The sequence below is a fragment of the Pteropus medius genome, unplaced genomic scaffold, assembly GCF_902729225.1.
Source record: "Pteropus medius unplaced genomic scaffold, Ma_sr-lr_union100, whole genome shotgun sequence".
Taxonomy (NCBI): domain Eukaryota; kingdom Metazoa; phylum Chordata; class Mammalia; order Chiroptera; family Pteropodidae; genus Pteropus; species Pteropus medius.
This window is the reverse complement of record NW_024347791.1, coordinates 19,062,559-19,076,544: the sequence shown is the minus strand read 5'-3', so window position 1 is coordinate 19,076,544 and position 13,986 is coordinate 19,062,559. Positions and strand designations below refer to the sequence as shown.

Below are 13,986 nucleotides of genomic sequence, written 5' to 3'. Positions count from 1 at the left end.
CTTTAAGTCACTTCTAATTAACCAACCAAATACCTGTCTCCTATATTTTATACATGTGGTTACTTAATATTGAGACTTTAAATACACAAAAGCAATATAATTCAGTACAAGAATTTTTGAGAAATAATTATTATCTCATTAATCATCATAAAATGATTTAAGATAAGCCAAAATAGCAATCTGATAAACCAGGAAGCATTCATTAACTATAGTTTACAGCACACAAGCAGTTGTAATTATTTAAGATTCAGGTATAAATTTTCCTGAGAAAATAAGATTTATACAGCTTGTTCCTAAAATTGCAACAGGTAGTTTGGATAGAACCTGTTAAGGAATTTGCACATTTTATTACTAAACTTTCTCAAATCAAATATATTTTATATTTATGTATTTGAAATCCATTTATATGGTGTCATTTGACTCTAGTTTTTATACTGTGTTATTACAGATGACATCATCACTAACTGCAGAAGTGTCCCAAGATTAAAGGACTTCTTGTGAAGCTTCAGCTTGAAGAGATAGTGAGAGATTTAGAAACACTTGACCCAGGTACATGAGGTCAGCATCCTTAAAAGGTGTTGCTTATGTATATGTTTAGACAAACACACAAGTTTAAACTTTATTTCCAGAAAGGCATCCATTCACCTTTGTGAATAGATAAAAATGATGTTACTGCCTACAAAATAAGGCAAGTATTTTAACTGTTTTTCAGTTGGACCAGTATTTAAGTAACTAGGTTTTATAAAAAATATTTTTACACAACTATTTTGGATCAAAGCAATAGCCTATGTGCAAGAAAAAATCAAAGATAGGTGGCTCATTGCACAGGCCTGGATTTGAGCTCTCTTCACCTTAGTCAAAGCAAGCCAGTTAATGGGTCATCCACCTCTCTGCAATATGACCAGAAAGGAGAAATCAATAAAGTCTAATGAGAGAGTTTTATTTGCTCTTATGTTTATGCTTTTCAATGTAGACTCGCAGAACACTGGCAAGAATTTTCAAAAAGTTTCAATCCGCTGGTCCTTCAGGTGTTTAGCATCTACTGACCTTATCCAGAGCTGCCTGTACTTCAGCTTCACTTTCAGTGTCCAAGGCTGAAGTGGCCTCGTCTAGCAGGAGGATCTTGGGGTTGCGAACCAGGGCCCTAGCAATGGCGATTCTCTGTTTCTGTCCGCCACTCAGCTGAGCCCCTCTTTCTCCAACCAGGGTGTCAAATTTCTACAGCAGAAAACATGGAGGAGCTCTTGAAATATTTTAAATAGAAAAGAATATGGAGTCTAGAAATCCAGTAAGACAACATGGAGCTTCATTTTTACTGACACAATGAGTCAGAAATTATAATAAAATAAATGAATACTGAATTCTAATAAACTACTAACACATACTCTGCATAAAATTTTATATGATTTATGTACCAGGCTATACTCTTTAAATCTCCGACTGAATAATTAATTCAAGGGACTTACGTAGCAAAGTTGTGCAATCTTGCATCTCCAACATTATTAGCTTAACCTTTGCAGAAAGAACTTGATCGCATGAGGCAAAATTCTAATTTTGAGGGTAACTACATTCACAAAGTGTGTACCTGTGGTAATTTCATGATAAACTCATAGGCATTGGCTTCTTTGACAGCTTTCTTTATCTCATCCATGGTTACATTTCCACGGCCATAACGAATATTTTCAGCAATTGTGGTAGAAAATAGCACCGGCTCCTGACTCACCACTCCAATTATTTCTCTCAGATACCTTACATTAAAGGTCCTAATATCCTGCCCATCAATGTTAATCTGAAAAAAAAATTGTTTTCATTAAATATTTTAAACCATTTGATGTCTAAAGCATCAAGACCCTTTCATTTGTTTTGAAAAAGTCTTAGCTAATATTTAACTTATTTCAGTGGTTAGAAATGAGAATTAGAAATAAATGGCAATGTACAAGAATAAAAACAAAAAAGTATATGCTCTCTTTTGATATTTATCGCCATACATATACGGTTTTTTCATGGATGGATCATTCTCCATAAACGATATTGAGTTATATATTTTTAGCATGCTATTATTTTTGCTTACCATTATTAAGGTTGAATAAAAATGTCCATTTACCTACCTAGTCTACTTATCGCTTCGATGGCATTATGATGTTTTACTATATGTATTACATCACAATTTACTTTCGCATTTCCCACCTGCTGGACATTTGGCTTCCTTTAAGCAACACTGAAGGACAATCATTGTAGAAGGAGAGAATTACCACGTTGGAGAGTACCATTTCTTTTTCCTTTTCTAATAACAATTGCTTACCTATACAATGACTGGTGTATGTTGGGCATTTATTATTTGCTGAATAAAGGTTGAAAAAGCAACCTTCTAAAAAGATTTTAATAATTTACATTATCAGTAGGAATATATAAATACATCTGCTTCACTATAATTTACCAGCTCTGGGTTTTATCATTTAAAATTTTTTTTAATTAGTAGGTATGAGGCGGTAGCTTTGTTTTAATTTGTATATGTTTATATGTGAGGCCGAACATTTCTTGAAACTTTTTACAAATCTATATTTATTCTAGAAAGATTTGCATATTCATATGCTATTTCAGATTCTTATTACAATTGACCCTTGAACAACTTGGGGATTAGGGGTACCAAACCCCAACGCAGTCAAAAATCCACCAATAACTTTTGACTCCCGTAAACCTTAACTACTAATAGCCTACTGTTAACCAGAAGTTTTGCCAATAAGATAAACGGTCTATTAACACATATTTTGAATGCTACGTGTATTATATATTGTATTTGTACAATAAAGTAAGCTACAGAAAAGAAAATATTAGGAAAATCATAAGGAAGAGAAAACACATTTACAGTATTTATTGAAAAAGTCTATATACATAGTTCAAACCTATGTTGTTCAAGGGTAAGCTGTAATTTCTCAAATATTAAATATAATAGTTTTCCCATATATATCATAAATCATTTGTTCCAATTTACTGCTTTCTTTTATTGTAGTTTTACCATTTTTTATTGGATAGAACTTTAAGGAAAAATTGAATTAATCAACCATACCACTGGCATTTCTTCTATTGTTTTAGTAGTAGAAAATTGTTAAATCATGATGTGAACCCTGAATATCTCCAAGTTAAAGAATTTCTAAAGGTTTTTTTTCCTACTGACATGTATATTTTTTAAAAAATATGTATTGCTCCAGTAATAATTTTAAAAATAAGATATTTTTAAATGCGTATCTTCAATGGTTAGTATTTTGCTAAGTTTTATAGAAAAAAATGTTCACACTTTAACCAACTTAGAGTTTACTTTAGTAAATGAGAATGGGCCTATGTTCCTCCTTAGTAATATTAGATTTTTCCAAGAACGGTTATTAATTTTATTAAATAAATAAATAATTCATGTACCCAAAAGACTTTGTATTTATTCCTGTAATCTCTGTTATAGCTCAATGCCTTTTTATGTTTTTTTGTTTTGTTTTGTTTTTCTTTGTAACTTGTGATCTTCTGATTTCATAACAATACATTTTAATGTCAGGTAAACTCAATGTCTCAAAATTGGTACAGGTGAGAAAATTTGAATATGTACTGTGGGCTAGTATTGTATCAATATTAAATTACTGACTTCGATAATTGTTTTGTAGCTATATAAAAGAATATCATTCTTAGAAAACATATTTTTAAGTATTAGGATTCAAAAAATCATGTCTTTAACTTACTCTCAAAGGTTCAGAAAAAAAATTCGTGTATGTATGTGTGTGTGTGTTCCCTGCACATACACATGAGGAGACAGAGATAAGACGATAAAGCATGTGGGTCAAAATATAAATAATTAGTAAATCTAGATGAAGGGTATATGTGAGTTCCCTGCTTGCAACCTCTCTGTAAGTCTGAATTTATAACAAAATTTTTAAGCGGCAAAAATATATACCCTCCTAGGCTATTACTTTCCCCATGTCCCCAGAAGTTCCTTAAGAAACTATCCCACTTTCCCCTTCAGCTATTCTAACATTTAAGAAAACTGAACTAATCTTTGATGAATTTAATTACTGTCCTAAGGTTTCTTGTGACCCTGATGACCAGGTTGTCAACAATTTCCACAGGGACTATTTTTGACCAAACAAAATATCTCATTGCAAATAATCCTCTCAGTGGTTTGGATGACTGTTTTCCAGTCATTTAGTGATTATGAAAAGCTTAGTTGGAACACAAAAAAATGTTGTCTAGTTTCTTTGGCTTTTATCATCTTGTATGCTTTTGTTAAATTAGCCCAAGGGTTTGAATGCATTATCCAAAGGCATTGCAATTCCACAGCCCTTTTACCAAAATTGCATTCAGATACAAATTTGTTACTAAAAAACAATTTCAAAGGGCTAATTGGTACTTCCGCTTTGGAGAACTTGGTTCTTCCCACTTACCATACCCTCAGCAGGGTCATAGAGCCTCTGTATCAGCTGAACTGTTGTACTTTTCCCACAGCCGCTGTTCCCAACCAGGGCTACTGTCTGCCCACTCTGAATCTGCAGGTTGAGGCCCTTCAAGATCTGTGAGAGCAAAGAGAGAAAAATAACAGACTTTACAACGAAACCCTAAAAGGGGAATAATTTAATTCAATTTTAAATTTGAAAAAAGTATCAAATAAGGGAATATAACCCAGAAAGGAAAAAGCACATAAATATCAAAAGATCAGAGACTTCGGATTCTTTAAGATGATAAACAATCAGTCTGAGTTAGGAATCCCTATAAATACTGCTGACAGTACCTTGACATTAGGTCGAGCTGGGTAAGAAAAATGGACATCACTGAACTCCAAATTCCCTTTGATGTTGTCTGGTTTATGTCCTCTCTCTGAAAAACTGTCAATTTTAGGATTCTAAATAAAACAAAATTCAATAACTATTCCATCATAGAACAAATAATTGCAATTTTAAGGAATACGATTCGGCAAATTCCAAAAATAAGACTTGGAATGGCACAATCTCCCTCATATGAGACAGAACCCAAAGTAAACATTGTGTGTGTGTATGTGTGTGTTTAAGGAAATATTCATTCTCAGAAAACAGGTATCTCCTCAAAAAACCATAAGGGATATACTCATTTCATTTTATACAATATTTTGCTTTAAGGTTTTGGCACAGCCTTATAAATTTTCTAACTGGTCAGAAATGCATGTTTATACAACTGTAATAACAAAAACATGCCATGATTGATATAGCTGGTATTTCGGCATTCAGTGAAAATTAGCTTATTCCTAAATAATAAATGTAATGGATTGGGTTGAGAAGGCTGAATGAACAATTCGTTAGAGCCAAGTTATTTAGGAATAATGTAAACTTTCAGCATATTGGGAAGCTGAGCAATTTTCCCATGACTCAGATCAATGAAACAGGAGGAACTGTTTGGATTAAATGATCAAACTTAGTTTATATGTCAAAACTATTTATTTCACTGCAGTCAATACAACTTATTTAATATAGTTGATTCAAAATCATATCGAACATGCAATGATCACTTTTTTTTTGAGGAAGGCAACCCACAGCAAAACATACTGTCAATTTTGGTCCCACCAATAATTTTCCATCCACTCATCCTATATAGAAATCATAATTGTCTCAGTCTGGCTACAACATGAAAGAGAAAGGGGGGAAAACTAAGAAGATAAACATCTTTGCTCTGAACTCTAATAATAACACTAGTGCAGATGTACTTTTCCAAAATGAGATCAATGTTATTATATTACTTAAAAGTAAACTTTTAGAAATATTAATGAAGCATTTTGTTTCATTCATTACTAAGAAGAGGTTGTTGATTTCACATAATTAATTTCCACATGATATTTAACCTAAAGCCAGATTTAATTATCCAAGCCTCAAAGAATTTTTCAGCATTAAAATAATAAAGAACTCACGTTATCTATAATATCAAAGATCACATATGCTGCTCCTCTTGCATTGGCAAAAGCGTCAATACATGGAGCAGCCTGTCCAACGTTGAAAGCTCCGATCAGGATTGAAAAAAAGACCTGAGCAAAAGAATATGAGAAAAAATTATAAGTCCCATTCTGGCATCCATTATTATCTCAAATATGATTCGTTTGAGAACACATTATACAAAGGGTTGAGTTTAGGTTTATCTGGGGTTTTTTTGGGGTTTTTTTTTTTTTGGTTTTTTTTTTTTTTTTTAGCAAAAGAGCAAAATTTACAAGGTTACTATAGCATTTCATTTCACAAATTTGTTTCTTCAACCTCAAAAATATTTTTTTTGTCTAGCCTGCCAAACTATCTGTTGCTCTTCTCCTGAACTTAGAACAGAGTTAGAAAGGTTTTCAAACCTATACTCTTGACTCTGAAGCTAATGCCACTAGAAGGAAGCATTTTCCATCAGTATTATTATTCAGTTCTATATGATTTTCTTTAACGATTTATTGAATTACACAGAATGTTCAAGATGAAATGTGATAGATTTTGACCCCATGGAATTGTCCTTAAAAAGTACCATTTTACATACATATTTTGATAAAATTTTTAATATAAAGACTAACAATTCACACTATAAAACCTTAAATCACTCCTGTGTGCACTGATTAATAATTCTTTTACACAATTATTCTGTATTATAGCACAAAAAGCTTAACACATTTCCCTTCATATACTTTTTCACTAGGAAAATAAGTTGATATAGAAAAGCCAAGACTATAGCTTCAAGAATCTAGATTATTGTGTAACTCAACTGAAGAAAACAAAAATGAATTGTAACTACTCCTTCCTCTCCAGGCATGGTGAAACTCTACACATAGTCTGGCTTTTCTCAGAAGATAGTAACAACAACATTTCATGTACCCAGAACTCAAATATCCCTCATGTATCTATTCACTATCTGCAATACAGGTAAGAACCAGTAAGAAAGCAAGAAAGTCTCTATCCAAATATATGTTATAAAGTTAATGCACTAGAGTACTTGATGCAGAGGGCGTTGATGGGCTCCCTATGCACCACAGGAATCACTCTCCAGCCCCACTGGGGAGATGTCACTGTCCACACACCACAAGTGAGGAGACTATGCCACAGGGGACACACTCATCACAAAAAGTGAATGGCAAAGTCAGGATTCAATGTCCTTTCTTCATAAAATTTAGCAAGTAAGGAAGTGAAGAAAGGTAGAGAGTTTCCAAGTTGATAACCAGAGTAGACCAAAATAAGAGGGGGAAAAAACAACACAGCAATTGTTAAAGTTCATCCAGCCAGACAGCTCTCAACTCCTCAATGGAGTATGCAGATACCACTCTAGAAAATATTTTGAAGTCATTCATTTTCTCAATGGCCCTAAGTCATCAGCAAAGGGCCAAATTGTTTCAACATCTTCTGTTTAGAAAGATACTTCTGTTCAGAAAGATAGGGAAGAACAGGTTTTAAAAGACTGCTATTTGAATGGTTACATGTTGTTCTGACAGTCACTGATATGGGCAGACAGTCACAAAATATTGCTAGTTTATAAAAATGGTTACAAAATAGAATCCATAATACAATTCCAGTTTTGAAATAAAAAAAATGGGTGTATATATAGAAAATGATCTTGAAGATAGATATACCAAAAGTTATCACTAAATATAAGTCAATTATTAGATTATAAGTAATTCTAAGTAACTCCTAATTTTTAAATGATGTATTCTAAATCTTTTTATAACTAGTATACATTATTTTTATAATTACAAAATAAAACTATCTTCATTTTCAAAAAGAAAAACAAACTAAAATAACTTCATCTTGTATTTTAGATAGGTGATGTTCTATAGTTTGTAAATTTAACAATTTCTTACACTATGACTTATCTATAATAATGTTTACTTTCTTATATAATGAAACTCAAGGGCAGAATGATGAGTCCAATCTATATTTCTTCATTCATAAATTCATTCAATTTTCATTTTCTTTCATTTATTGTATATGTTTCTTAATTGGTCTTACTACATGCTATTTTCTTGGCCCCACTCATAATTACGCCTTGTGTATTCTAGAAGGCCAGCTCTGCCCACAGGACAGAGCAAAGATTCACCAAAAGAAAAAAATCCTATAATCATGGCTCATCCTTCAAAAAAGAAGGAATATGAACGTAAAGAAAAGTTAGATGAATAAACAATATTTATAGGTTCTTCATAAATATTAGGAAAAGTACTCACAGTCATTGCATTTCCAAGAGTATATTCTTTTGATATAATTAGAGTGGATCCATACCAGAAGGCCAGAGCATATGATGCATATATTAATAGGAAGGCAATGCCCATGGAAATGTTTGCTGAAATAGCTTTTTTAATTCCAATCTCTTTGGCATTTTCTAGATGTTTCTGATACCTACCAGAAAAAGAGGGGAGAAACGTTATCATAAGAAATCAATCCGTAATCTGAGCCATATTTACCTCCTATGTAGTTGGATGTTTAAGGAACAAAGTCATCAAAGTAAGAAACCCCTGGTGAGACCCAGCTTCCTGGGAACTGAACCAATTCAGGATCGGCCCCGACTGGAGCCAATCTGAGCCTTCTTTTACTGGCCTGGACCCATCTCCCTCGGTCATCACCAGTACAACCACTGTCCCTGTAGCTGTTCCAAAACTGAACTCTCACTCCTGGGATAGGGAAGAACATCATTATCACCTTCCTGGTCAGCATCACAAATCAAAGTTAAGGTGGGAGAGAAAACCAAGGCAACCAAGAATGGCACCAAAATGTAAATACTATTCAGGACTCTTAAAATAGATTTCTTAATACAACTCAATTTCTCTTCTCTAGAGAAAATAAAATACTTCCTCTATTGCCCTATTGGGTGAGGGACAGAAATTTTACATGTCCTTGTACTTAAACTTGGGCCTTTGCTATTTTGTTTTGTTTTGCTTTATAGTGTTTTGTTTTGTTTTTGATCAGGTTGACCTTCAACTGTCAAGCCAAGATACAAGGTTATAAAGTAGTCACTACTTGTGGGATATGGGTTCTTACTCAATGTTTGTAGATTTTAGTTTCATCATTTGTAAAATGAAGTGAATAATGCCTCCCTTGCAAGATAATTGTGAGGCTGACAGATTCTTAAAAGTAGTTAGTACAGTGCTGGCATATAGTTGGCAAAACCTGATAATTCCTATTTCTATTATCATTACTATTATTGTTTTAGAATTGATCTCTTTCTGAACATTGCTCATTCTGTTATTAAATTTTTGAATAGAATTAAAATTAATGTTACTAGCATTTAATACAAAGGCACAAATGTCTAGAATGGTTCTGTTAAATTACAATTCTGTTAAATTACAAATGTCTAGAATGGTTTGGTTAAATTACAATGTTTTTTACATCAATTTAAATTAAATCTGCCTTTCCACACTAGACACAGAGAGGGTGTAATATTTAATTTGGCTCCCTAAATTTGGGGAAAAATCCAATGATATACAATGAGACTTTGGAAAAATATCATATAAAATAAGGTATTTCTGTTTATAACAAAAAACAAACAACATATTTTTTAGTTTAACCAAAAGAGATGTTGAGAATTTATTAATTTGTAAAGAATGTACGCAGCCACCAAAAGTATGTCTTTTTAATTACTGAAGCACCCAACTCTTCAGTGTAGTTTCCTCAGTGTTGGGTATTGCACTCACTTAGCAGAGCTGCGTCCCTGGGGAGACAAACAGCATGCCAGGCCCAACACTAGGATGAGTCCTGGGCTGGGCCTCAAGGCCTGTGCAGGGAGATTTACATTGTCCCCAATGTGACGCAAAGCTCCATGACAGTGGTGGACATGCTGTAATTACCTTCACTTAGGCGGCTTGCTTATTGCAGCTAATGGAGCGGCACTGATTACACTCACATCCTGAGGTCCAACTGAGGGTTAGTGTGGTCTGTGTGGACTATTGTGTACAGGAAGCAGCGGTAAGAGAGAAAAAGGGAGAGGTTAGAGAACCAAGAACACGGTGGTTTTGAAGAGGGCTTGAGGAATAGAAAATAGAAAATGAAATGGTGGAAATTAGAGAAACTTTGCTTTTAATGCTGGAGAATTTTCAAGAATTTCTATGTTAAAGAGTTCTGGGTACCAGGAGCCCCATAGAATGGCAAAAGAAAATACACAGAATTATACTTTGACCATATATTAGGAGATTTAAAGAAAACTGGTTGGGGACATTTAAGTAAAGTGCAGGGAGGAGCCTTTGGCAGTGGGCGTTGTTCTGGCATTTAGGTTTTTGTATATCAAGTTCCTTTAGAGCAGGAGTACTTGACCTGGGATCCAAGATCAAGGAACTTGAATAGAGGGAAAATTACTTATTTATTTTCATTAACTTCTAATTGAAATTTAGCATTTTCTTTCATTATCAATACAGGCAACAAACTGCTTTATTAGCAGTAATTGTGACTTTATTGCCAGTAGAAATCCCAGATCATTTTTATGTCATATTACGATTGATGCAATTATCTTGAAATATCTTTTACCCACATCTCTACTTTGGAATTATAGTAGCTGTGAGACCTATAGTTAGCTCTTATCATTTACTGTGTTAACAAAAAATATACATATTTGCTCTATCACGATTTAAAAGTATTTCGATAACTGAACTTCAATATAATTGGTTTCCTTTGTAATCCTATGTATTTTGTTTTATGCATTTAAAATAATTATTCTAAGAAGGGAGTCCACAGGCCTCATCAGACTGCCAAAGGAGTCCATGGAACATAAAGGGTAAGAACTCTGCTTTAGAGTCTGACATCAAACACTAGCCATCGATAAAGGGTGCCTATATTTTGTGGGGCAGATAGTAATATTAGGAAAAGGAAAGTAGTGAACGTATACCACAAAAGAATGAGCAACAAAATGTAAAAGTGGGTTTTTTGAACCACTGGACAAAGAACTTTCCTGACCTTTCCTGCTCTTTGTTCTGGCCCCCAAAAGCTATCACGGTCCGGATGGCCCCCAGAGCCTCTTCTGCCACAGCACCTGCTTTCGCATATGCAGCTAGTTCTTTGTCACTATATGCCGAGAGTATCTGTGCAGAAGAGAAACATTCATAATTTTGTATGGGGAGAAAAGTTAAAAGACAGTCTGACCAACTCTTAAAGTTACTTTTTCTTCCCAAATCCTATCTTTTACCAAACATTGAAATCATGAAGCTAACAACACTCAGTATACCAGGTCCAAAGGCTTCTTCCACCCCTACACAGGCCAGATCTGATCTACCCTTGTGATATACTCCTCCAGGAGTAGTCAGGAAAAGGAAATAAACACATAACTCTCTACAAAAAGTTTTTGGGAACAGTTCAAGTTCCACAACTACTGTTTTTTCCTTTGCTAATTGCAAAATAACCTAAAATAAAATCATATTGTTTTGAAAGGATTCCCCATCTTTTCCTTCACTGCGTCACAATTTTTAATTACTATGAAAACAATACTTTCAGATCTACTCACGAACATTCTACTGAATAATAAGATGGCTATGCACGATGTTGCAAGAGAAAGGTAAAAAAAGGAATCCAAACAAAAGAGATCCAATAGTTTATAAAGTAAAAACATCAACTCCGGAATGAGCAAAAATTGCCAGTAAAATTTCTCAACTTTCCATATTGGCTGAAGCAGAACAGGTTATGTGTATTTTATTGTAAGGCAAAATTGGCAGAGTGCCACTTAACTATCCATTAAAAATAAATCAAACAAATCCAAACTTTATTTAAATTGTTTATATTCACACAGGAGTTTGAAGAAATGTATATTTTAAAATTGTTTTTCCTTAAATAAGGATATAACCATAGATGTAATTTAAACTACTACACCAGAGGATTTACTCGAAGAAATAATAGCAGTGCAAAAAAAAAAAAAAATTATAATTGAGGTAATAACTGTAACATTTTGAATCACATTAAAAATAAATTTAATGTGATTCAAAACTGCAACTTAAAAATAACTTTGCGTGTATGTGTGGGTCAACACACACAAAAATGCCCAAGTTTCACATACCTTTGCCCAGACAGCTGCAGACAGTCCCAGGACAGGGCTGATGGCCATTATCACAAGGGTGAGCTTCCATCCTCTGATGAACCCCACTATGAATCCTGCAAAAAACGTGGCTACTGCTTGAAAGAACATTCCAACCTTGTCACCAATTCCTTCACTGATTTTGGAGATGTCACTAAAAAAGATCACACTTAAGTGGTTACAGGCAGGAGGTCTTTAGTTAGAAAGGTGAAGCAGACATCTAACAAATAAACAGATAAAACTTATTCACACTACTGCAAGCCTCTTTCAGAGTCTTAGCCTCTTGAATGATATTTTTTTCCCACCTAATTACTGTACAAAGGGAGAGATCCTGGATTAGTTCCTTAATTTCTAAGAAATCAATGTAATTAAAGTTGATACTATTAAATTCGTTAATCCTATTAGAGGAGCATTAACATTTTGAACAGGAGTCAATTTGTTTAAAAGCGGAAGTTAGAAAGAGCTCCTTGCTTTTATCCTTAGCCATATTCTCAACACTGTCTATTCTCAATACAGCAGCTAGTGTGATCCTTTGAAAACTGAAGTCTGCACAGGTTACTCTTCAATCAAAAATGTGCAGTGGCTGCTCATTTCACTGAGTCAATGCTGAAGGCCAACCAGGTCCTAAATTCCTTGATCTTCCCTCCTTTTTGAACTCACTACACTCTTACCAGGACCTCCAATAAGAAAAAGTTTATTATCTACCTCCCTCTGCTGGAAAGTAAGCAACTTGAGGACAAAATCTTTGTCTTACTGGTATATCACAAACATCCAAAACAGTGCTCAACACATAATGGGCCCTCAATATTTGTTGAATAAGGGAAGAGTCAATAATTACTAAGACAAGTCTCTTTGTGAAGTCATTCAATCATTCATTTATTCAATCATCTTAATTGAGTACATAACATCTGTAAGGCCTTGTGGTAAGCTCCATGAGAGAAAAACAAATATTTAAGGTGAGCTCAGCTCTCAAATAAACCTACTAACTGAGGAGAAAAACTAACAGAAAAGGAAAATACACTGTGGCATAGGCTGTAAGTGCTATAAACAGCCGTCACATGTTCTACTTCCAGTAAATAGCAAACACCTAATCTATTAACTTTTTTTTTTTCATTTAAAACCTTCACACAATTAGTGGTTAATTTCTTTATGAAAGTATGACATTAGTAATATACTTACTCTGTTAGCCGTGTATTGAGTTCAGTGATGTCATTGGTGTCAAACCAACCTATTTCTTGTCGCAGAATAGCATGAAAAAATTCTTTCCTAATTTTCCTAATCTGTCGGTTAGCTGCCAAAGTCCAGAATGACACTTGTATATAGGCGGCAATGAAAACTCCAGCACCTAATCCTGAGTAATAATATGCATATCTGGAAAATAATTAGAAAGTTGCTTTTAAGTATTGTCCTTTACTCATTTCTTTCAGGAGTAATCTTCAGAATTGGGAATTAATAAGTTTACTGAACTGACCACAAGGATTATGTAGGACATTATAACAAATACACATTAAATTTTTTACTTTTCTTAAATTATAAGAGGAGAATAGCACATTTATTTGAATTATCAGCTAAAGAAAAATAAATTTCTGCGGTTATACAAGAAAAAAATAGCAGTGTTAGCGAAACACTTTTAAACCGATATTGACAATTTGTACATACAATTTGATATTTCTTTCATAATTAATGTTCTAGACTTGCGTATCTCATACTAAACATTTTCACTACTATTCACATATTGCAAATGTAGGAATAAACAGATTGAGCATAGGTAATGGTTCTTAGTCTAAGGTTTCTCATATTGTTTACACATAGAACCCAAAAACACCTCTTCCTATTTGGCAGAATTTGAAAAAAATTTTTAAATAGTATGCTAAAATGTCATGAATTCAAACATGACATTTGGAGTGAAGGCTTAACTATAGTAGAGGAAAGTTAGTATCTCCAAAAATAATAAATTTTGTTTCCGTACTTTCAAATATA

General features: G+C 33.6%; 1 protein-coding gene across 4 annotated transcripts in view; it reads right to left on the bottom strand.

Annotated features, from left to right (window-relative positions):
- Positions 1–13,986, bottom strand: part of ABCB4 (ATP binding cassette subfamily B member 4) — a 67,967-nt gene that overhangs the window by 40,477 nt on the left and 13,504 nt on the right. For 3 of the 4 annotated variants that reach the window (XM_039878212.1, XM_039878211.1, XM_039878214.1), the window contains exons 6-14: positions 13,186–13,377; positions 11,989–12,160; positions 10,899–11,023; positions 8,183–8,354; positions 5,915–6,028; positions 4,769–4,879; positions 4,425–4,550; positions 1,586–1,789; positions 1,048–1,218 (exon numbers count right to left, since the gene is read on the bottom strand). In XM_039878212.1, the coding sequence (XP_039734146.1) occupies positions 1,048–1,218; positions 1,586–1,789; positions 4,425–4,550; positions 4,769–4,879; positions 5,915–6,028; positions 8,183–8,354; positions 10,899–11,023; positions 11,989–12,160; positions 13,186–13,377 (1,387 nt within the window). Of the gene's footprint in view, positions 1–1,047; positions 1,219–1,585; positions 1,790–4,424; positions 4,551–4,768; positions 4,880–5,914; positions 6,029–8,182; positions 8,355–10,898; positions 11,024–11,988; positions 12,161–13,185; positions 13,378–13,986 lie in introns of those variants that run through there. The other variant, XM_039878215.1, reaches the window with a different exon arrangement.